At 33.2% G+C, this 23,966-nt stretch overlaps 1 protein-coding gene across 3 annotated transcripts in view; it reads left to right on the top strand.

Annotated features, from left to right (window-relative positions):
• CDH9 (cadherin 9) overlaps positions 1-23,966 on the top strand; it is an 86,254-nt gene that overhangs the window by 44,859 nt on the left and 17,429 nt on the right. For 2 of the 3 annotated variants that reach the window (XM_068990435.1, XM_068990436.1), the window contains exons 2-6: positions 5,547-5,841; positions 13,804-13,923; positions 14,548-14,715; positions 17,409-17,596; positions 19,564-19,817. In XM_068990435.1, coding sequence (XP_068846536.1) covers positions 5,547-5,841; positions 13,804-13,923; positions 14,548-14,715; positions 17,409-17,596; positions 19,564-19,817 — 1,025 coding nt within the window. The remainder of the gene's footprint in view (positions 1-5,546; positions 5,842-13,803; positions 13,924-14,547; positions 14,716-17,408; positions 17,597-19,563; positions 19,818-23,966) is intronic. The other variant, XM_068990437.1, reaches the window with a different exon arrangement.

The raw sequence follows: 23,966 nt of genomic DNA on the forward strand, positions 1-23,966 counted from the left end.
ACTGTAGTCAAAGCCAGCAGTTTTTCAGGTGACTTGGTAAATGGATTTAGAGAGAACACCCAAATGAGGAATATGTTGCCTCCAAAATCTGAAGAGGCCCACTAACCCATTGCGCTATTTTTTTTTGGTTGTAGGATGGTCCAGAAGTGACAATGTGTTATTTACCACAAGATGGGTTTGGGGACACATGGGGTGCAGTATGAGATGAACTGCAGGCAAAACTCTATTGGTCACCCGAGTTTCAAACTCCTTTATTCGGGTTGGCAGATCATACTGACATTTTGCTTCTCCTGGAATTGATATCAGTTCAATGTCTAATAATACCAAACTGATCAGTTATTCCCTTTTCCCCAGTGTACAGTTCTCCTTAAAAAAAAAAAAAAAAAAAAAAGCATAGGTTTTTTTGGGGAAGACTTGGAGAAAGAATAAGAAATGTTTGGTTTATACTGGGGTCCTTCCTCAAGAAGAGTTGAGATCCTTTTTATTCAAGGGATTCTGGGTTTATAAGTTGGCTCAAGCCCGGGAACTGATTGATTCTGTTTTTATGATTCATGTTGGTGCTTTGCTCTCTTGACCTTGAATTTTTTGGCTTTTATAGGTTAAGTATGAATTTAGTAGCAATCCTACCCACTTTTAGGAACACCGTAATCAGTTAACCAATGCCATAAATCTATGTGAGTCAAACTATTCTGCTGCTGTTTGACTCAGCTAACCACTATGATAACCCTGCCACCTATCTTTTGCCAGGTGAGGGCGCTTAACCTCTGTCACTCTGGGATCCAGTTACTCCCGCTGCACTTAGGTTTCCCAGTTCAGTGATAGCAGGTTCATTGTATCACAGAAAACAGTGATAACAAATCTCTTCGAGGATGACTGGGCTACCTCATAGGTTTGTATCCCACAGTAGTGATGAAAGATATGTTTTTTTGTACCCTTTCAGTGTGGGTGAGTAGATGTTAACTAACAAAGCTACTCTAACATTCCAATCTCCCCTAAGACTATTTTCCTCCCTTTATTTTCCTCAGGAAAACCCAGACAAATACAGATTTTATGTACATAAAATGTAATTTATATATATATTATAGATATGCATAACATTAATTCTTTCTCTGGAAATATATATACATATATGCAACATATATATCATTATAGACAAATATGTATTTGTGTTATATTAGCATATAAACATACATATGTAAAAATTGGCTCGCATGATTATGGAGCCTGAAAAGTCCTAAGATTTGCAGTTGGCAAACTGGAGACTTAGAATGTTGATGTACTGGTTTAAGTCCAGCTCCAAATACTTGAAAACCAGAATCAATGGTGTAACTTCCAATCTGAATAGAAGACCACAGACAGAAAGAGTAATTGTGGCTTATTCCGACTTAGATGAGGACACCACTTAGGAAAGGACAATCTATTTTAGTCAGTTTACAGACTGAGTTGTTAATGTCTTCCAGAAGTATCCTCATAGATACATTCAGGATTATGTTAAACCAAATATTTAAATTGATTTATAAAATTATCAGTTTAAAATGTTAGCCTATTTTGCATGTACACATATGTTTAATTTTTTCAAATTTTTGAAAGTAGAAAATGTTGTAGCAGAGCAAAACTAATACTGTTGGAAAAAAATAGCATTTGGGATATTTATCCATAATTTATTTTGCTTTCAGTGTATTTATTCAAGTCTAGAAGAGGCAAGATAGTTATGATGAGGAAGTGAAGACTACTTGGTTTGTTGATGTCTGGAGAAAATAATTACATTTGGTACTCATTTCTTAAGGCATTTTATGTTGGCTTTGCTTTATAATAGATAAACAATATTTTTAAGATTTCTATTTTGTCATGATCCTAAAATTGCTAATTTTGAAGTCGATTTTTGTCATTTATATTTAAGCTATGGTGGAATAAATTTTGCTATTGATTTATGTCAATTCTAAATATATAATTAAACATTAATAATGTATATGAAGAAAAATTTAATTCAGTGGCTTTTGTTTCTGTTAAACTTCACCAGAGAATAACTTTTGAAAACTTTCATTTTCAAAATGAAATTGTGAATTAAAGCCATTAAAATGTGTTTGATTTTGTGTAAAATATGCTTTTAAAGTGGAATTTTAAATTAACAGAGCAAGGAATATTATGAAATATTGGAACAGGGTTTAGAACAAGTAGGAATAGGATAATAAAATTATTTCAGTGATGTATTACATCATTGAATGTAATGATTTCAATATATGAATGACTAAAATAATATTATGTTTTATTGCAAAGATTTATTTTGTAACTAAAATTTAATATTTTAAGAAAAAATACTTATTCTGAAAGTTTTGTATTTCCATGAATATTTTAATTTCCCTTTGGTTATTACCCTTAGTCCAAACAGCATGGTATAATACAGAATTTTCCTTGAAAACTTAAAAATAATGGTACATATACACAATGGAGTATTACTCAGCCATTAAAAAGAATACATTTGAATCAGTTCTAATGAGGTGGATGAAACTGGAATCTATTATACAGAGTGATGTAAGCCAGAAAGAAAAACACCAATATAGTATACTAACACATATATACGGAATTTAGAAAGATGGTAACGATAACCCTGTACGCGAGACAGCAAAAGAGACACAGATATACAGAACAGTCATTTGGACTCTGGGAGAGGGCGAGGGTGGGATGATTTGGGAGAATGGCATTGAAACATGTATAATGTCATATATGAAATGAATCACCAGTCCAGGTTTGATGCGTGATACTGGATGTTTGGGGCTGGTGCACTGGGACGACCCAGAGGGATGGTACGGAGAGGGAGGAGGGAGGGGCGTTCAGGATGGGGAACACGTGTATACCTGTGTCAGATACATGTTGATGTATGGCAAAACCAATACAATATTGTAAAGTAATTAACCTCCAATTAAAATAAATAAATTTATTTTTTAAAAAATAGCAAAAATAAAAATTGAATATAGTATCGTTCAGAAAAAAAAAAAAGTTTCTATCCTACGTAAATATTTTTCTAGACTTCAAATATTTTGAATGAGTAGAAAATCTTTGAAGAGTAAATTGTTTCCATAAATGATTGACTCTAAATGTAGATTCATACATAATTCAGTGTGATAGATACAGGTTCATTTTCCTACACATTTAATTTTTTATGTAAATTTATTTATTTTAATTGGAGGTTAATTAGTTTACAATATTGTATTGGTTTTGCCATACATCAACATGTATCCACCACAGGTATACATATGCTTGCCATCCTGAACCCCCCTCCCTCCTTCCTCCCCATACCATCCCTCTGGGTCATCCCAGTGCACAAGCCCCAAACATCCAGTATCATGCATTGAACCTGGGCTGGTGACTCGTTTCATATATGATATTACACATGTTTCAGTGCCATTCTCCTGGAGGAGGGCATGGCAACCCACTCTAGTTTCTTGCCTTAGAGAATCCCCATGGACAGAATGATGGGCTACAATCCGTGGGGTTCCAAAGAGTTGGACTCGACTGAGCGATTAAGCACAAGTGTCTTAACTGTCTAGACTAAACTCTTCAGAACAGAGAGTTAAGGAAAGTATCCCTAAGAATAAAAATTTTAAATGAAATTTGATAAACAATTAATTAGGGGAAAATGCAGAGAAGAGGAAGGGTGTTAAAGGGTGAGAGAAACATCTGCAAGCATCAGGTATAAAAGCTGGAACAAGCCTTCTGAGAAATGAAGAAAACAAAACAAGGCAAAACAAAGCAATTGATATGTATAAAATGTATAGCAAAGTGGATTAAGGTGATAGAAGCACATCTGCAGATGAGAACAAGATTATGATTAATGCATAAATAAGGCTATAGAGTCCAAGCAAATAGAAAAACAATAAAAGTAAAGATTATTAAAAAGAGAATATTATCCCCTCTTAAAAGAAGTGCCTTAGACTAAACACACACATACACACACAAAATTTGCCTACTATGACAGAAATGTGCATTAGACTAAGCCTGATTTCTAAGATTTTAGATTCATATTTATGTACTGTACCTGGTTGGAGATTTTTTTTTTTTTTTTGCTAAAAAGTAGTATGACTACATTTGTGTTGTAGAAAAATCAACTTCTTTCGTACAGAAAATTGTTTGGAGTAGAACGAGAGGGAAATAGTCATCAATCTGAAGACTGCTGCATTGGTCCAGATAAGATCAGTGCAGGGTGGTATCCATAGAGATGGAGACAGATGAATAGGCAGGGAGATATTTCGGAGAAGAAAAGTCTGCATTTATTTATTTTAATGTTGAGCTTAAAAGTAAAGAAGGAGTAAAGTGTGAATCCCAAGTCTGTAATTTTTGCTATCGTAAAAAATAGATTCAAGTGCTCAAATAGTTCAAAGATGGAATAAGATACCAAAGATAGGTGGAATCAGAATGTACTGGGAATTGCAAAGTAAATGACGGAGGACAATAGAGCAGCAGATAGGCTGGAAATTACTCAAGGTACAGAATAGTGTTAGGTTTGAAAAACCATTGTTTCCCTTGTGGCTCAGATGGTAAAGAATCCACCTGTAATGGAGGAGACCTGGATCTGATCACTGGGTCCAGAAGACCCTCTGGAGAAGGGAATGGCTAACCTCTCCAGTATCCTTGCCTGGAGAATTCCATGGACAGAAGAGCCTGACAGGCTTTGGGGTCACAGTTCCTAGGCTCTCAGAGTCAGACCCAACTGAGAGACTAACACTTTCACTTTTGCAAAACCATTAGGAATTTTTCCAACTGCAAGTTTCTGTAAATATTGATACATGATTCATGTGTCTGTTTTAAATACTTGATAAAAAAAATCTATACTAAGAAGTTTACTTTTAAGATGGGAAAGAATAGAATGAAGATACATAAGATTATTTAAATGGCCAATGGAAAAACTCTGTGAGTTTTATACCGCTTGAAATTTCAAATGTCCATAAAATTTGTCAATTTCCAAAAAAAATGAGAACATTCTGGTAGAAAGAGTACTCTTCTAAAGTCATATAGAGAAAAATCTGTGAGATTAAGATTAATATTCTATCTCTGGTCAGTCTCTGATACACAAAGCCTGTGTATCTGGAAGCAATATCATACTGAAAGAAGTTAAATCATCTAAAATTATGGCACATAGCCTTAACTTATCATAATAAGGTTTGAAATTCCTCACATTATCTCTTTGAGTTCAGTGATTTTAAGTGTAATCAAGATTATATTAATATTTTATACTTAAGATCTAGACTAATAGATTATTTTCTTGTTAATGTGCCAGACATTTAAATCTTGGTAGTATTCTATTCAAAAATATTGTATGAGCACTGTGTTTTGAAAAAATATTTTACTTTATTTCAAATTAAAATATATGTGTTTTTGAGAATGATAAAATTAAAATGTTTAGTCTCTCCACAGTGAAAATTAAGATAACCACCTCAATCATTGTTCTGGTGATGTTAATGTGGAGATAAATCGATATTTGCCAAAATTATTTCTTCTGTAATAACAATGCATATATTTATAGACTCTTCCTTTCTACCTCCCTGAAGCTTCACACTGACCAAGATAAAGGAGATGGAAATTTAAAATACATATTAACAGGAGATGGGGCTGGCAGTCTGTTCGTCATAGATGAAAACACAGGAGATATTCATGCGGCAAAGAAACTAGACAGAGAAGAAAAGTCCCTTTACGTTCTTCGTGCCAAGGCTATAGACAGAAAGACCGGGCGGCAGGTGGAGCCTGAATCTGAATTTATAATTAAAATTCATGATATCAATGACAATGAACCAAAATTCACAAAAGACTTGTACACTGCCAGTGTTCCTGAAATGTCTGGAGTCGGTAGGTATATGTTAATTCATGTAAATTAAGTTTTTAATTTTATTTTTTGCTAAGGTAGTTTTATGGACATGCAGCAATGAGATGTGATCTCTTTCAAGATAAGAGCTATAACAAACTACTAATTAGTTTTAGCTAACTCACTTCTAATGATTTTCAGTTGTGTTTCTTAACATTTCCTCCTATTTTGTAACTGATATTTCAGATGATTACTGAGAACAATTATTCCACTGAATTTCAACCAAATCTTTACCTCTGCTCAATTGCCATTCAAATGGCACTCAGATTAAATGTATTTTTGCCTGAAATGAAAAGAATAGTGTCAGCAGTTTTAGAAAGTTTTGCTTGCATTATTTTGCATAATAACAACAAATGCTTGCATTTGACAAATTTCTTTTGATAGTCTCATTTGATCATTGAAACAACTTCATGTGATAAGCATGAGAAAAAGGATTTCAAATCCCCATTCTGTTAATTAGGAACCCTTGATTCAGAAAGATTAAGTAACTGAATTAAGATCAAATAACCTGGCAGCATATCAACAATATTCTAATTCTTTTTCATGTTATTTTAGCTATATTCCACATGGCTTTATTAGTCCTAAAAACTGAAACTAATCATTTCATTCTTTAAGGCTGCCCATAATTTTAAATGCCTGTTGTTATTATGCAATATTTTTATCTGTAAAGGTCACTACTTTTAGCTGTATTTATATGTAAGGTTAGATTTGTTAATGAGATAGTAAAAGCTGACTCAAATCATATTTCTAATAAAAATACTGAAAAACATGCTATTGATTTTCAAACTTTGATATTTAATTGAATATTATTTCAAAATCAAGTATATAATTTTGACATTGTTGTAATTAATACCTAGGTCAGTCTTAAATAAAAGAAGGAAAACAAACTGATGTACACCTTTGCTGAGTGATTGATGTTAACTATTTTTTAATTATGTGTGTCATCTAGCCAGAATAACCAAAAGTTTGTAAAGAAGTTTTAATTTTTTCTAAACTGAGATGAAATCTCACCTGAGGAGGGGAAAAATCTGCCTTTTCAGGTATAAATTCCAATAATATGAAAAGCACTAATCAAATTAGAAAGGAGTCCTGTGAAATCATAAAGCCTAGGATGAAATATGAGTGGTTGTATTTTCTTTTAAGATTTTTAAATATCTGTTAGCTTGGTTAGGTTACATGGAAAGTACTGCGTTGGTCCATAAAAGTCGACCAGTGGGCTAATGTAGATATACAGCATGTCTCTTTGTAGGCTTATATTTGAGGTAAGTGAAGTGCAGTCTCTCAGTCACGTCCGACTCTTTGCGACCCCATAGACTGTAGCCTATCAGGCTCCTCCTTCCGTGGGATATTCCAGGCAAGAGTGCTGGAGTGGATTGCCATTTTCTTCTCCAGGGGATCTTCCCGACCCAGGAATCGAACCCCAGTCTTCCGCATTGCAGGCAGACGCTTTACCGTCTGAGCCACCAGGAAAGATACATCTAAAATGATGTTTTCCATTTCAGCTTCCTATTGATGCACATTCTACAGTTCGGTTTTTTGATTCATACCCTTCAACAATTGTAAAACTTGTTTTCTTTTTTTCTTGTATGTATGTTATTTTGTCAGATGTTTTGACACATAATAATACAAAAAGTGAAACTGTTAGTTTCTCAGTTGTGTCTGACTCTTTGCAACCCCATGGACTGCAGCCTGTCAGACTCCTCTCTCCATGGAATTCTCTAGGCAATAATACTGGAGTGGGTTGCCATTCCCTTCTCCAGGGGATCTCCCCACCTAGGGGTCAAACTTGGGTCTCCTGCATTGCAGACAAATTCTGTACTGTTTGAGCCACAAGGGGAGCCCCAATAGCACAAAACTTTCATGTCTTTTCTCCAGAAAGATTGTATAAACCTATAGGATATGCAATTATGCAAAATCATGCAAGCAAAGCTGTCTAAAACTACTGACACTATTCCTTTCATTTCAAGCAAAAATACATTGAATATGAGTGCCATTTCAATGGCAGTATATTCCCTAGTGGCTCAGCCAGTGAAGAATCTGTCTGCAATGCAGGAGACTCAGATTTGATCCCTGGGTCAAGAAGATCTGGAGATGGGCCTGGCAACCCACTCCCGTATTCTTGTTTAGAGAATTCCATGGTCGGAGGAGTCTGGCTGGCTCTAGTCCGTGAGGTTGCAAAGAGTTGGACGTGACTGAACAACAAACACTTTCACTTTCACAGAAGTAAAAAGTGTAATTAATATGATAGAGGTATTTGAATGTAATAAATTTGGATAATTGACTTAAAACCAAAAGACTTTTTAAATTTCCAAACTATTATTTCATCTTTAAAAACAGAAAATTTACTTATCAGAAACTCTTTATATTTAAACTCAACTTGTATTTTCTCCTATATTAATTTAGGTTATTTAATGGGATATTATCTTCTACTCAATATGTTTTTATAATCTGTCTACCAAATTCAAATTCAAAAGTATCTTTGAATTTGATGAAATTTATTAGAATTAGATGAAATACTAATTCATCAGTATTAGATGAAATACTAATATCATCTACATTCTATTAATATTTATCAGGTGTGTGATAAGATCAGAACTAGACTAAGTGCTTCTCTGTTTTATTTTTCACAAAACTTTCACTTGTTCAAACCTATATTAAAATATAGAATATATAAGTTTATACATAGGAGAAGGCTTGCAGATTATCTTGTCCAAAAAGCCCTTCATGTAAAGCAATCTGTATGTCATTTATATAAGCTTTGAATTATGGGCAGTACAATTTCTAATTACTGTAAACCTTAAATACGAGAATTTGGGTCATTGCCAATAATATTACCTGCATGTCTACAATTACAACAAAACTGAGAAAAGTGTATAGGTGGTGGCTGTATGACTCCAGTTTCAGATTATGGTACTGATAAACAAAGATTCAAGAACTACAGGTGAATTTTGATCCCATTTATATAGAGAGAAGTAGCGTTAGTCATTCAGTCGGGTCAGATTCTTTGTGATTCCATGGACTGTAGCCCGTCAATCTCCTTTGCCTATGTAATTCTCCAGACAAGAATACTGGAATGGGTTGCCATGCCCTTCTCCAGGGGATGTTCCCAACCCAGGGATGGAACCCAGGTTTCCTGCATTAGGCAGATTCTTTACCATTTGAGCTAACCAGGGAACCCTGCCCCTTTATAGAGGATAGTTATTATTCTTTATTACTAATATTGACATCATTGCGCTAATTGATTCTTCCTTGCCCCACTCATAAACTTTGTGTGTGTATCTATTTTTAAACAGACATATGCATATTATAAATATCATATATATATATATATATATATATATATGTGGAAGATACCTACTTGGTTTAATTACCACTCAATAAATAAGTAAAAATGAGTCTAAAAGAATTAAACTGACTTGCTCAAAAAAATACAGAGACAAATTGTTACTATACTATCGTTAAAAAGGAAAAAAAGTTAATAAAATGAAGAGATAGCGGGATAATTTTAATACCTTACTATTTTTCTCTACTATAAAATAGTTGATTATTATGCAAAATATACTTTGGGAAACTTCTAATTTTATTAGAATGACTCTTTGAAAGTAGAATTTTTTTCTTATTATTTTAATTCAAATTTCTCAAAAAATTAAATCTAAATAAGGAAAGGGGAAACTTCATTTTACAATAAGAATTTAGATATATTTATCTATATATGTATATATATATATATTTCTTGTATATATGTATATATATTTTTTGTGATTTTCTTTGGTAATTCTTCTACCTGATTTAAAGGAAAATAAAGATTAACTCATTATAGGTTTATAGATGTGCTTTTCTCTACTTTTACCTATACAAATTATCATTTACAGAGAAATATAAAGGGTGATATTTATAAGCTTTGTAAGGTTATGTGTAGTCCATATGTTAACAGCTAAAGCCTAAATATAATCACATAAGAATGTCTTCTCTCTAAATGAAGTAATTCATAATTATTTAATTATAAACTTATTATTAAATGTAAGCTTATTTTCACTATATTAGTGATTTTAATTTAAACCCAATAACTGAAAATCTGCCATTAACTTTTATGGTAACTTAAACCTAATAAAGCGATGGCACCCCACTCCAGTACTCCTGCCTGGAAAATTCCATGGATGGGGGAGCCTGGTTGGCTGCAGTCCATGGGGTCGCTAAGAATCGGACACGACTGAGCGACTTCACTTTTCACGCACTTTTCACGCACTGGAGAAGGAAATGGCAACCCACTCCAGTGTTCTTGCCTGGAAAATCCCAGGGACAGGGGAGCCTGGTGGGCTGCTGTCTATGGGGTCGCACAGACTCGGACACGACTGAAGCGACTTAGCAGCAAACCCAAGATAATTAAGTATATAAATTCTTTATTCTCAATTTATTTTCCTTTCCAATTTTGTAGCCCAATGTTCTCCTTTAGAGTGCTCCCTTCTATGGGATTATTGGCTATTTCTTAATACATTTGTCTTTTCTTTTTCTCTCTCAACAAATCTTCTGCATGCTTTTTCCCTCTGCCTCTTTTTTCTGTCAAAATCATAAGCCATATTTCACTTTTGTTCTCAGAATCATGTGCCTCAATATAAAATGAATATGGTAGCAAAAGAAATCTTATGAAATCAGTGAATTAACTATTTGAAATTAGCATCTTGGTTATGTTTAATAATTCATATTTCAAATAATCCTCAAGCATGAAAACAATTATTAATCTAACATATCTGCACAAAACTTTTTGTTAATAGCTAAATTCAAATGATTCCAATTAACTCCAAATGATTTCAATTAACTCTTGAAATCTGAAACACGTTAGCATCTTCTGATCAGAATGCTAATCTGGGTAATATATGAGGCTATATAGTGAAGGAAACTAGGATACACTTTGATTTAGATATTTGTAGCAGATTCCTATATTTTGTTTTTCATTTTTTGTGACCATTATACTTTGGTTAAAGATTATCTATCAGCTTTCTATATTTGCATGCATTCATCTCTATCAAGGCAAATTCCTACTGTGTAAATTTGGAGGCTTCTCATTGACTAGGTATTTCCCCCAACTGGTCCCTCAAAAACTTATCCAGTTTACCTCCCACACCATCGCCCCCAGCAAAGAATGTATCCGTAGCTTTTCACAGATCACACAATTAACTCATCAATGAATGCTTCATGTCCTAATCTAGGGCTCTATCTTATCTATCTACACTGCCTGTAGATTCAATAATGTGTTCAATTATACGACCAGACAGGCCATTTATTTATTTTAAATTTTATTTTTTTTTACTTTACAATACTGTATTGGTTTTGCCATACATTGACATGAATCCACCACAGGTGTACATGAGTACAGTGTTTAGACTGAAGCTTCTTCAGACTGGCTAGCTCAAATCCCATCCTATCACCATGTGATCATGAGCAACCTCGATATGCCCCAAGGTCTACATCCCATGTTTATCATGAGGATAAAATAATAATATAAATGAAGCACTGAGAACTCTGCCTAGTCTACGTTAAGCATTGCTCTGCCTAGTCTACGTTAAGCATTGTAAATGTTAGATCTTGTTATGACTTTGTACTAGGAACTCTGTTGGGCTTTAGAGATAAAATATTGAACAAAAGCAGACAAAAGCCCTTGCCTTGGAATATTTTACATCACATAGGACAAAACCTACAAGTAACAAGTGACATGAATTTGTCATTCAGGTTTCATTACATTTTACTTAATATTTGTTTAATAAAAAAGTAAATATTTATTTTAAATCATTTGAGAATAAATGAAACATATAGCTGCAAAAATCTAGAGGGCTATAAAAATCAATGTAGTCCCTTTTAGTCTTTTATAAACTAATATTTATAAAATTAGGACAAAAGTACATAAACAATTAATTTTATTACTAAATAATATGAATTGTGAAATATTCTTACATTTATGGAAATAGAAAACAAACCAAAAAAAGAAAAAAACCAGCTGACCTTTCCCTAAAGTTCAGAACACTATATATTTCTCATTTGTTCAGTTTTCTAGTATAAATAATATATTAGTGATATGCTCTTAGTATTCATTAGTGTTTAACAACATTCTAATTATTACTGTGATTCTGAGAAGGGGAACAATATTTTATATGCGTGTTTGTGGCATTTAATCACATTGATTTCCATTCCTTAATTTATTTAATACTTTTAGGTTAAATAGTTTGGGGTAGATTCAAAGATCACATACCCATGATAAAGAACAAATGATCAGAACCAAACTTAACAGCAAAAAATACAAAAAGTGTCACAAAAGTATAGAGGTGTGTTTTTACTTATTACGAAATGTAAGCCACAGTCAAAATGAATCTACTAGCAAAAGAAATTTATGAAATCAATGAATTAACAATTTGAATTTAGCATCTTGGTTATGTTTAATAATTCATATTTCAAATAATCCTTAAGTATGAAAACAATAACATATATGCACAAAATATTATATAAAAATAAACATAAATCAAAAACAGGTCTAATTGATTTTTGAATGTTATTGTGGGTGGAAATCACTTTAAAGATTTCTGCTTGTGTCTAACTCAGATATAGGTGGATGCTTTTTAAATGATAAAAGAGTACATCTAGGACTGAAAGAGTTACAATGTGTCCTCTCACAAGATATGCAAATTCCATTGCAGCTAAGGAAAACAGAGGCTTTAAGAGGAAGAGATCAAGTTCTCATGTTAATTAATTTTGAGAAAACATAAAAGTATTTGCTAAATTCATGTATTCAGAAATATTGATGAAAAATAAAGTTGTTAGTACAATCTTAATGTGCAATATATTAGTTTCTATAATTTGCATATATACACAAATTTTGAGAAACATTCACTACAACTCATTACACAAGCTCTGCCTGTTTAATGTATGCGGGATATTAAAGTAGGTGACAGAGCCAACATGGAACTCACTTTTTCTAAAGAATTTCAAAATCTATGTAAGAATCAGAGTCAACAGTTTGAAAAACTGCATGTAATATTTTAGAAAATGCTCTACAAACTAATTTTAGTCAAGGAATACATGTAGGATTTATTTACTGGCAGTTTTAGAATCATGCCTTGAAACTTAATAGAGTTCTAGAAAATATAGAAAAAGTCCATCAATATATTACATTATTTAGCTCCTGAAGCTAGCTCCCTTAAAGTTCTTTTATCTTTTAAAAATAATGACGTGTGATGAAGTTAAGAGAAAATAATTGAAATTTTACAAAATAGAATTTAACCGAGAGTAATGGTAGATTATAGTATTGTATATGAGACAATTATACACTTTCTTAACTCTGGAAGGATATATCTACTGATTTACATACATGTAGAAAATAATACAAAGCATATCAATAGGTATTATTATATATGACAATGTTAACTACATTTTAAAAAGAAACACAGACACAATATACATATAAATCTTACATACCAAAAATGTTGGCAATTTTATGTCTTTTGTTTCTTTCTTCATGAAAACAGGGCCCCTTTATTTTCATTAAATTTACCATATGTATTTCATTTATTAGAATAAAAGCAGCAAGAGTGCTCTCATTGTTGGATTTATCTTTGAGTCCACACTTCCAGTTAAGAATAAACATATTAATTGAGAATTCCATGAGCACTGTAGTGAAAAATTGTTTTTTGTCATAATATTTTCAATCAATCAGTGGATAGTCACTTTCATGATAAATTTTGCTTTTGATTGTTTAGATAGCCCAATAACAATATTATTCATGAATATTAAAATTAAAAAAAATGAAAGATGAGTGATTTTAGCAGCATAATTTAAACAAATTTATTGAAAAATGTACCATGGTCTAACATACCATATTCCCAGTAATATGTTTTCATAAAGATAATTTCAAATTTCCAGGTATTTAAGTATCTGTGTTTGGGTGGGAATTCATGTAGGTACATCAGTTATACAAGTGACTGCGACAGATGCAGATGACGCCAACTATGGAAATAGTGCCAAAGTGGTCTATAGCATATTGCAAGGACAGCCATATTTTTCAGTGGACCCAGAATCAGGTAATAACATTTAATACTTGGCCTCTTTCTCATTATGTAATACATCTGGATATACAGTTAATTTTTAAATTGTTATATACTTAAAATCAATCTATTACATAATGTGTTTTTATTTATTCTTAATACTTACTCCATGAAAACAGAAGCAGATTTCTTATTATTTAAAAAGATTTGAATCCTTAGCCCTTGAGACTAATATTTATTGAGTTTAAATTTATGATGTAAAATATAAAATTTCATAGAGATTGAACACATTATGTATCTTAGAAATTACCAAAACCTAAAAATTGTGACAATCATCAATATTAAACAAGCTGACTCATCTAAAGTTTTTGGTTAAAGTTACTTTTTTTTTTTTAAATCAAAATGGTAATTAAATTGATTTATCAAAACAGTAATTAAATTGATTTAGCAAAACCTGTTTCCTAAACAATTGCCCATGGAAGAATTTTTGTCTGTTCTGTGACTAATGTTAAATTGGTTGTGGATTGAAAGACTTATCTAGGTCCACTGACATGTTATCATCTGCACGTTCTGATTAATTTCTGTAAAATGGATCTTGCATGGCTTAATTTTAAAACTCGATGATTGAATTGCAAAATATGTGTCTACTTTTTCCAAAAGGTGTAATAAAAACTGCATTACCAGACATGAGTAGAGAAAACAGAGAGCAGTATCAAGTGGTTATACAAGCCAAAGACATGGGAGGCCAGATGGGAGGACTTTCTGGGACCACCACAGTCAACATCACTCTGACAGATGTCAACAACAATCCTCCTCGATTTCCCCAGAGTAAGAGAGGTTTCAGTGATATCGTGTGGAAAGTTTATGAAACACGCTGTGAACAGTTAAATGTTTTTGCTCCTAGTTTATGCATACAGATGAATCCACAAACCCTCCTTCAACAGAATGTCACAATTTCCCTCATAGTAAAGTGAAGAATCCACCTGCAGTGCAGGAGATGCAGGTTCGATCCTTGGTTGGGAGACCCCGTAGAGGAGGAAATGGTAACCCACTCCAATATTCTTGCCTGGAAAATCCCATAGACAGAGGAGCCTGGTGGTCTACTGTCCATAGTGTGCAAAGATTCAGACATGCCTGAGCTATTAATACTGCATCACTTCAAAGTGACTATAATCATTTTTATCATTGAGTAGTTAATGGAGACAAGGAAATGAGGTTCTTTTTGGCAACTTTAATTATCCTCTCCTACTTCTTGAAGAGTTATAAAATTTTCCAGCCTAGCTTTCCCAACATTTCTATGATAATCTAGTTCTTTTGCCTATCTTTTCCCTGGTTATGTGTATGGACTCTCAAGGCTGACCACTTGGTTTCAAATCCATGTCTGTCACTTGCCTCAGTTCTCTTGTTTGTACATTAAAATTATAATTCCTTATTAAGCCAATTATAAAACAGGTTTGTTTAAATTTTTATGTCTCTGAAATCAAATACTATATTAAAATCAATGCCAGTTAGTTTAATTGGCCACATATTTCTTTTTTATTCACCCATAGCCTTATGGAATACCTTGGTTGTGATGACATCTGAGCTATGTTAAACATTTTCTGGTATCTGTTACCTACTTGTGAGTAATTACACCAGCCTATAGCCTTTCAGTTGTAGCCATTTTTAGGTATGCATGTTAAACCATAGATTCTTTGCAAGCCATGAGGCCCTATAAATATAGACTTTGATTCTCTGCTGCAAATATTTCCATTTGGCAGCAAATAAAACATAAGCGGCCCTTTCTTGAAATGCTCTACTAAGGACCCTGACCATTCAATTTCTGACATTGATTCCAATGCAATAAAGCATTTTTTCAAGCTAATCAAATTTGAATATTTGATGATACAGCTCTGGATGGTGGACACATACATACGATAAATGTTAAAAAATAAACTTTACTGAGGATATGAATAATAAGCTTAATTAACATAAATCTAAACTTTGAAGTCAGTTTCCTTAAATATAAACTGAAAGAGTATGATCTGATGAATTCTCAAATGACTTGCTGCTCTATAATTCTATGATATAATATAATGTTAGCATAAGGTTTGAAACTGTAACAGTAATAGCAGAAATGATCTTGAACTAAGAAATGAACTAAGCATCGTAACGACATAATTTCATGTAATCTACTTAACAAACATATGCTTTAATTGCTATCATCATCTCAATTTTATAGATGTGGAAATTAAGGGTTAAAGAATTTAACTAACTTGCCCAGTGACGAGAATTCAAATTCACGGTAGCTAGATTTAGAAGTCTCTCTTCTTAAGAACCAAGCAAATTGGAAAGAGAACAGACTTTGAAGTCAGAGAGACTTAGTTTTGCCTTCTGCATTTCCCAATTTTACAGGGTGATTTCTTTGAGCCTTATCTCTGAGGACAATATACCTGCCTTCATTCTATGAGGATGAATGTTAGAATTAAATGAATTAACATAGAGGGCTTTGGCCTTATATAGACATCAACACATTAAATGTTTAAAAATGTTTCTAACTTTCATTAATATTTGTTGTGATATTTTCCAATTATCTCTTGAATAAACCCTCACGAACTTAAATGCTTTTGGTGACAGCACAATGTAAACATTTCAGGAGACAGAAACATTCATATCCCAATAAAAGACATTAACAAGAAAAAAAGAAAAGAAGGAAAAAAATAACATCATGAAAGGATTTATTTTTTTCTATCCTTGAGTTAGAATACAAGAATAAATGTATGTTCTAAATAATTTCAGTTCAGTTCAGTTGCTCAGTTGTGTCTGACTCTTTGCAACCCCATGAATTGCAGCACATCAGGCCTCCCTGTCCATCATCAACTCCCGGAGTTTACTCAAACTCATGCCCATCGAGTCGGTGACGGCATCCAGCCATCTCATCTTCTGTCGTCCCCTTCTTCTCCTGCCCCCAATCCCTCCCAACATCAGAGTCTTTTCCAGTGAGTCAACTCTTTGCATAAGGACGCAAAAAGCTTCAGCATCAGTCCTTGCAGTGAACACCCATGATTGATCTCCTTTAGAATGGACTGGTTGGATCTCCATGTGAACTTGTCTTGAAAGGATTTTTTTTTTTTTTTCTGTCCTTGAGTTAGAATATAAGAATAAATGTATCTTCTAAATAATTTGGCATATGAATAATGCGTAATGATAATACTGAACACTTCAAATAAGCAGTAAACAATTGCTTTCCTGCCCTCTTAAGTCAAAAAGTTCTTGATTCTAATATCAGAACTAGCATCTATTATCTAAATAACCTTGAGATATCCACTTAATCTTTCTGGAACATAGATTTCTCATTTACAAAATGAGAGAGTTCTGCCTTTATAAATTAGTTTCCCAACTTAATAAATCTGTAAATTTTGACAGCTTGCAATTCAGTATGATGAAAAATTATCCTAACTTAAAATTAATTTAACTAAAAAAAGCAGAGGAAATGAAAGTTTTGTTATCTAAAGATGAAACAGCTTTGATTTAATTTTCAGGTACGTACCAATTTCATTCTCCTGAGTCTGTACCTCTTGGAACTCCTCTTGGAAGGATAAAAGCCAATGACCCTGACGTGGGGGAAAATGCTGAGGTGGAATACAGCATTGCCGAAGGAGATGGAGCAGACATGTTCGATGTCATCACTGACAAGGATACACAGGAAGGGATTATAACTGTCAAACAGGTTTCTTCTTGCTGTCTTCATTTTTTCATTGAGCATTTTATGGTTTATTTTTGCTTTTTAGGTAAGAAAGCCTAGGATTTATTTCTTCCATTTTTTATATGCTACTGTCCTTCACATAAATGGGAATAGTTGTGACTTCTCATCATGTGAGTTAAGCATCTTTATCATTGACACTTAAAATTGCTATAAAACTTCAACAGCTTGTGCTTAAACAACAAGTAAAACTAGGATCAAGTAATCTCAAAGTCATTTTTATATTTCTCCGTGACATTATTTTGCCATGGCAATACTCTGGCCACCTCACATGAAGAGCTGACTCATTGGAAAAGACCCTGATGCTGGAGAAACTTGAAGGCAAAAGGAGAAGGGGCAGCAGAGGATGAGATGGTTAGATAGTATCACTGACTCAGTGGGCATGAATGTGAGTGAACTCCGGGAGATAGTGAAGGCCAGAGAAGCCTGGTGTGTTGCGTTCCACAGGGTTGCAAAAAGTCACACAGGACTTAGTGACTGAACAACAACAGCAACACTATTATGTCATGTACATTTCCAAATGTTTACATTTTTATGTGTGATGTCTATTAAAATAGATAAGGGTGGAAGATACTTAAATTTTATTTTTTAATTTTTTTTAATTTAAATTAATTTATTTTAATTGGAGGCTAATTACTTTACAATATTGTATTAGTTTTGCCATACATCAACATGAATCTGCCATGGGTGTACATGTGTCCCCCATCCTGAACCCCTCTCCCACATCCCTCCCCATACCATCCCTCTGGGTCATCCCAGTACACCAGCCCCTAGCATCCTGTACCCTGCATCGAACCTGGACTGGCAATTAGTTTCTTATATGATATTATACATGTTTCAATGCCATTCTCCCAAATCATCCCACCCTCGCCCTCTCTCACAGAGTCCAAAAGACTGTTCTATACATCTGTGTCTCTTTTCTATTTCGCATACAGGGTTATTGTTACCATCTTTCTAAATTCCATGTATATGCGTTAGTATACTGTATTGGTGTTTTCCTTTCTGGCTTACTTCACTCTGTATAATAGGCTCCAGTTTCATCCACCTCCTTAGAACTGATTCAAATGTATTCTTTTTAATGGCTGAGTAATACTCCATTTTGGCATATAATTGCTGATAGTAGTCTCTTATGATCCTTTGTATTTCTGTGTTGTCTGTTGTGATCTCTCCATTTTCATTTCTATTTTTATTGATTTGATTTTTCTCTCTTTGTTTCTTGATGAGTCTGGCTAATGGTTTGTCAATTTTATTTATCCTTTCAAAGAACCAGCTTTTGGCTTGGTTGATTTTTGCTATGGTCTCTTTTGTTTCGTTTGCATTTATTTCTGCCCTCATTTTTAAGATTTCTTAAATTTTAAAGCAGTGAAGGAGAATATTGTAAAATATTACATAGTATAATCCAGCTAAATATTGACTACATTACATCACACTAATTTTACTGGCTTGATTCAGTTCAATTCTTGCTTTCTACAACATTCGGATTATTATTATTTTTTTCTTTTTAAAACACAAATTTTAGAACTGTAGGACTTAAGGAAACAACTTATATGAATAGCCTGCTAAATCTCAACTTTATATTTCTGCTGATTTCAAATTTTTATAACTTTAAAATAATAATACATAATATAGTAATAAGTAAATAGCCTATTTATTAGATATTTCATTTACCTGTGACCACCAAAATATAAAATGTATTAATAAGTGCAAATCAGTATTAATGTTATACTGTTACATTCAACTACTCTTTATAAACATGTAAGGCAAAAATAGAAAAAGTACTAACTTATTGGATATACTCATGAAGAAATAATTGGGAAACTTATTTAACCAAAATTACTGGAACTACTGGAGGGGTGTTTATTACATTTTGATATTTTCTCTTCTTGTTATGTCTGCTATGTTATACTAATTTTTCTTACTTCATTTCACTTTAGAATTTAGATTTTGAAAACAAGATGCTGTACACTTTAAAAGTGGATGCAAGTAACACTCATCCTGATCCACGATTCTTACACCTGGGACCTTTCAAAGACACAGCTGTGGTTAAAATATCTGTGGAAGATATAGATGAGCCTCCTGTGTTTAGTAAAGTCTTTTATTTGATAGAAGTAGATGAAGATGTAAAGGAAGGCAGCATAATTGGACAGGTGACAGCATATGACCCAGATGCCATGAACAATTTAATAAAGTAAGTGTTTTGAGAAAACTTAAGGTTGAAGATATATAACAATTACTCACTATTTACAAGTTGTGTGAAAAATATATACAATATGTGATCAAGTACAGTAATAAGACCAAATGCTTCCGTAACAAAGACTCAGCTGTGCTGCCTTTTAAGTGCTCTGGATATATTGATTCCTTTGACTCATCACACTTTGGGCTTCCCTGGTGGCTCAGATGGTAAAGAATCTGCCTGCAATGTAGGGTACCTAGGTTCAACCCCTGAGTTGAAAAGATCCCCTGGAGAAAGGCATGGCAACCCACTCCAGTATTCCTGCCCGGAGAATCTCCATGGAGAGAGAAGCCTGTCTGTCTACAGTCCATGGGGTCACAGAGAGTCAGACACGACTGAGCAACTAAACACACACATCACACTTAACAAGGCAGCTCCTATTATTTTATCTTTCTGCAGATGATAAGACTATAGTACTGAGCATTTAAATAACATGCCAAAATAGTAGTGACTGGAAAAGCTGGTTTGAGGTTCAAGCTATCTGTCTCCTGTGTCCATGTTTTAATCCATTAGTTATTGAAGTAATCCTTATCTCACTGTCCTTCTTAGATAAATCATAGTTCAAATAATAAGAGATCTAAATAAAATTTTCTAGAAAAATGTTCTTCTTGAAAAGTTATTAAGAGATACCTGGAAAATTGATGAAATAACTTTGAAATTAGTCCCTAGGCACATTTTGCATAAAAATTTTTGGGAAACAAAGCATCAACTATATTCTATTAATAACACACAAGATTGGTAAAGACAGTAGTGATATTTGAGAACAGTGAAACTATAACAAATTAATATATTTGTGCAGAATAGTGTAATAATTTCTCAAAGTTTGAAGATTGTATTAACCATTTCAAAGCTTTCAATGTGCCATAAATTATGCTTAAGTGAAGTGTAGCGAAAATCACTCAGTCATGTCTGACTCTTTTTAATCCTGTGGAGTGTATAGCCTGCCAAGCTCTTCTATCCATGGAATTCTCTAGGCCAGTATACTGGAGTGGGTAGCCGTTCCCTTCTCCAGAGGATTTTCCCAACTCAGGAATCGAACCCCCACTGCAGGTGGATACTTTACCATCTGAGCCACCAGGGAAGCTCAAGTTATGCTTAAAGAGAATATAAATGTAATTGTGATATAAATTGATAAATAGGATAGGTGGATGAAGATGGGTAGTTATGCTGATGAAGACAAAGAAGACTAAACGAACAAATACTATATTGTTTGTTAATGTGTGACTAGGATAATAAAATACCTAAAATTATACTTCGCTTAAAATTTAATTTTATTATCCAACAAGTACTTACCATGTAGCAAAGGGAACTATACTCAATATCTTGTAATAATCTATAATGGATGGGAATGTATAAGAAGAGTATATATATTGACATGTAGTATAAACTGAACTATTTTGTTGCTTACCAGAAACTAATACCACATTGTAAAATGAATTATATTTATACAATTTTTAAGTTTTAATATTAATTAAATATGTATTGGGAGTGCCCAAATTTCCTACAATTCATGTCATATATCATACATAGAAAATCAATGAGAGCAACACTAAATATTATAGGCATTACATTTAGATGTAATAACTATTCATGGTAATTTACAAAGCAACATTTTTTGCACTAAATATACACTGAGTTTAATTTGTTGGTTAATTAATATATTTTTAAAATAAAGAAACAATTCATGAAATTTTAATCTGTACTTAATACTTAGAGTTTAGCTTGAACCATTTGGCTAGTTTTAGGTTAATTACAAAAGAATTTATGTAACTTTCTCTTTTAAGTAAATGTTCAGGTTCAAATCATATATTTGTATATTGTTCAACATTAATTTAAAAACATAATATCAATGGATGAAAGATTATTTGATACTTTTATACCATCATGCATAAAGAGTATTAATTTTACATTATCATGCTGTATAAAACAAAACTCTTAAAATGAAATAAGTAATCTAGTTTTCCAGCGGTCTACACGTATGTTCCAGCAGGTCTACATCCAAAATTATGTTTATTTATTTTTATTGAAATTGAGTGTGGCTGATTGGCTTTGGCATCTCTTATATGTGAATTTATCTTTTTAAGTAACAAAAGGAAGTTCAGAGTGTTTTTGTGTTCTTTGTAATATTGAAATAGAAATAATTTACCATGTATATAAAAATGCATAAGGGGGAAAATTGCATAAGTGACTGTAGATATCAATAGCTATAAATGCTCAATAAATATCTATTCTTGATAGATTTTGCAGTTTCCAAAAACATAGTAGTCAGTGTTGGATGTCCCTTCATTTAGACCTAGTATTTGTGATACCAAATATTTATGCTTAAAATTCCACATTTATGTTTTTAAAAGTCATTGATTTTACCTTTTGTCAGTTAACAACACCCACTGTTAGAAAGTTTTAGATAAGTTACAGGATATTGACTGTTTTAGATTAAGAACAATTTATTGCCCTACTTGGAAAAGACTCTGATGCTGGGAGGCACAAGAGGCAGGAGAAGAAGGGTACGACAGAGGAGGAGATGGTTGGATGGCATCACCGACTCGATGCATGTGAGTTTGAGTGAACTCCAGGAGTTGGTGATGGACAGGGAGGCGTGGCGTGCTGCGATTCAGGGGGTCGCAAAGAGTCGTACATGATTGAGCGACTGAACTGAACTGCCCTACTACTGAGCATTCTGCAGTATAAAGCAGACAGCCTCTTAATAATCTTTTCTCATTCATTTGGTATATCTTGCATATAGGAATTCAATGAATGCTGATTAACTTGAGAAAGGCAAGTTGATTTTCCATGTTGCCAAGGATATTTATTTATTCAGATAACATCAAGAATTTTATTGTTTAATCATTTTAACACCCCTTTCTACACAAAGGTTTTAATCTTTTCATTGAATCAAGTGATAAGGAACAAAATGCTTTGCTACTCAAATGATGGCATCCGATTCATGATATGAGACTCAAATATTTTGTCTATCTTTTCCTCTATAAAGTAACTGCTATTTATTGTGCCCTTGCTATGAACTGGGAACTATCCAAAGTATCAGATCATTTAAATCTCATCACAATAGTATAAGCCAAGTACATCATTATCATCGATACTTTTTAAATAAACTATTTTATATTAGAGCATAGTTGATTAACAATAGTGTATTAATTCCAGGTGTATAACAAAGTGATTCAGTTATGCATATGTGTGTGTGTGTGTGTGTGTGTTAGTCGCTCAGTCACGTCTGACTTTCTGTGACCCCATGGACTATATCCCACCAGGTTCCTTCTTTCATGGAATTCTCCAAGAATCCTGGAGTGGGTTGGCATTTCCTTCTCCAGGGGATCATCCCAACCCGGGGACCGAACTCGCCTCTCCAGTGTCTCATGCACTGCAAGTGATTTTTTCCTTCCTGAGCCATCAGAGAAGCTCACAGACCTAGAGAATAAATTTGTGGTTACTCGAGGGGAAGCACAGGGAAAGAGAGAGATTGGGAGTTCAGGATTGACATGTACATCTATATTATTAAAAATAAATAGAGATAGAGATGCAAAGAGTTTAAGGAGCTTTACCCTATACAATTAACTAGCAGGCTGAGGATTCAAACTATTGTTGATCTGAATGCACAGCCAATTCTTCAACTTATATATTCTGCTTTCTCGGCCTGATTTTTAGAGATAATTAACAAGGTTTCACATTCATAAACTAATATTACTAAATTCAGTAGTACATAGCAGAGCCTCAATGACGAACTTTCACAAAAAGCAACACAGGGCTTTCTGTCCCTCAGAATTTGGTTTAGTTTTTCCTTGTCTTTTCCATTGTCCATAATAAGGAATTTTTTTTTCTTCTAGTTTTATTGAGGACTGTGTTGTGGGTTGTAACTTCTCTTTTTTCATTTCAAATTTTATTAATTTGGACACACTCTCTTTTTTCTCAATGACTCTGGCTAAAAGTATGCCAGTTTTGTTTATTTTTACAAAGACTTAATTCCTAGTTTTGTTCTTTCCTATTGTTTCCTTGTTTGCTTGTTTTTTAGTGTCTATTTCATGTATTTCTGCTCCTTATAACTGCTTTTCTTCTACTAACTTCGGATTTTATTTTTCCTTAGTTCCTTTA

Source organism: Capricornis sumatraensis, chromosome 18 (genome assembly GCF_032405125.1).
Source record: "Capricornis sumatraensis isolate serow.1 chromosome 18, serow.2, whole genome shotgun sequence".
NCBI lineage: Eukaryota > Metazoa > Chordata > Mammalia > Artiodactyla > Bovidae > Capricornis > Capricornis sumatraensis.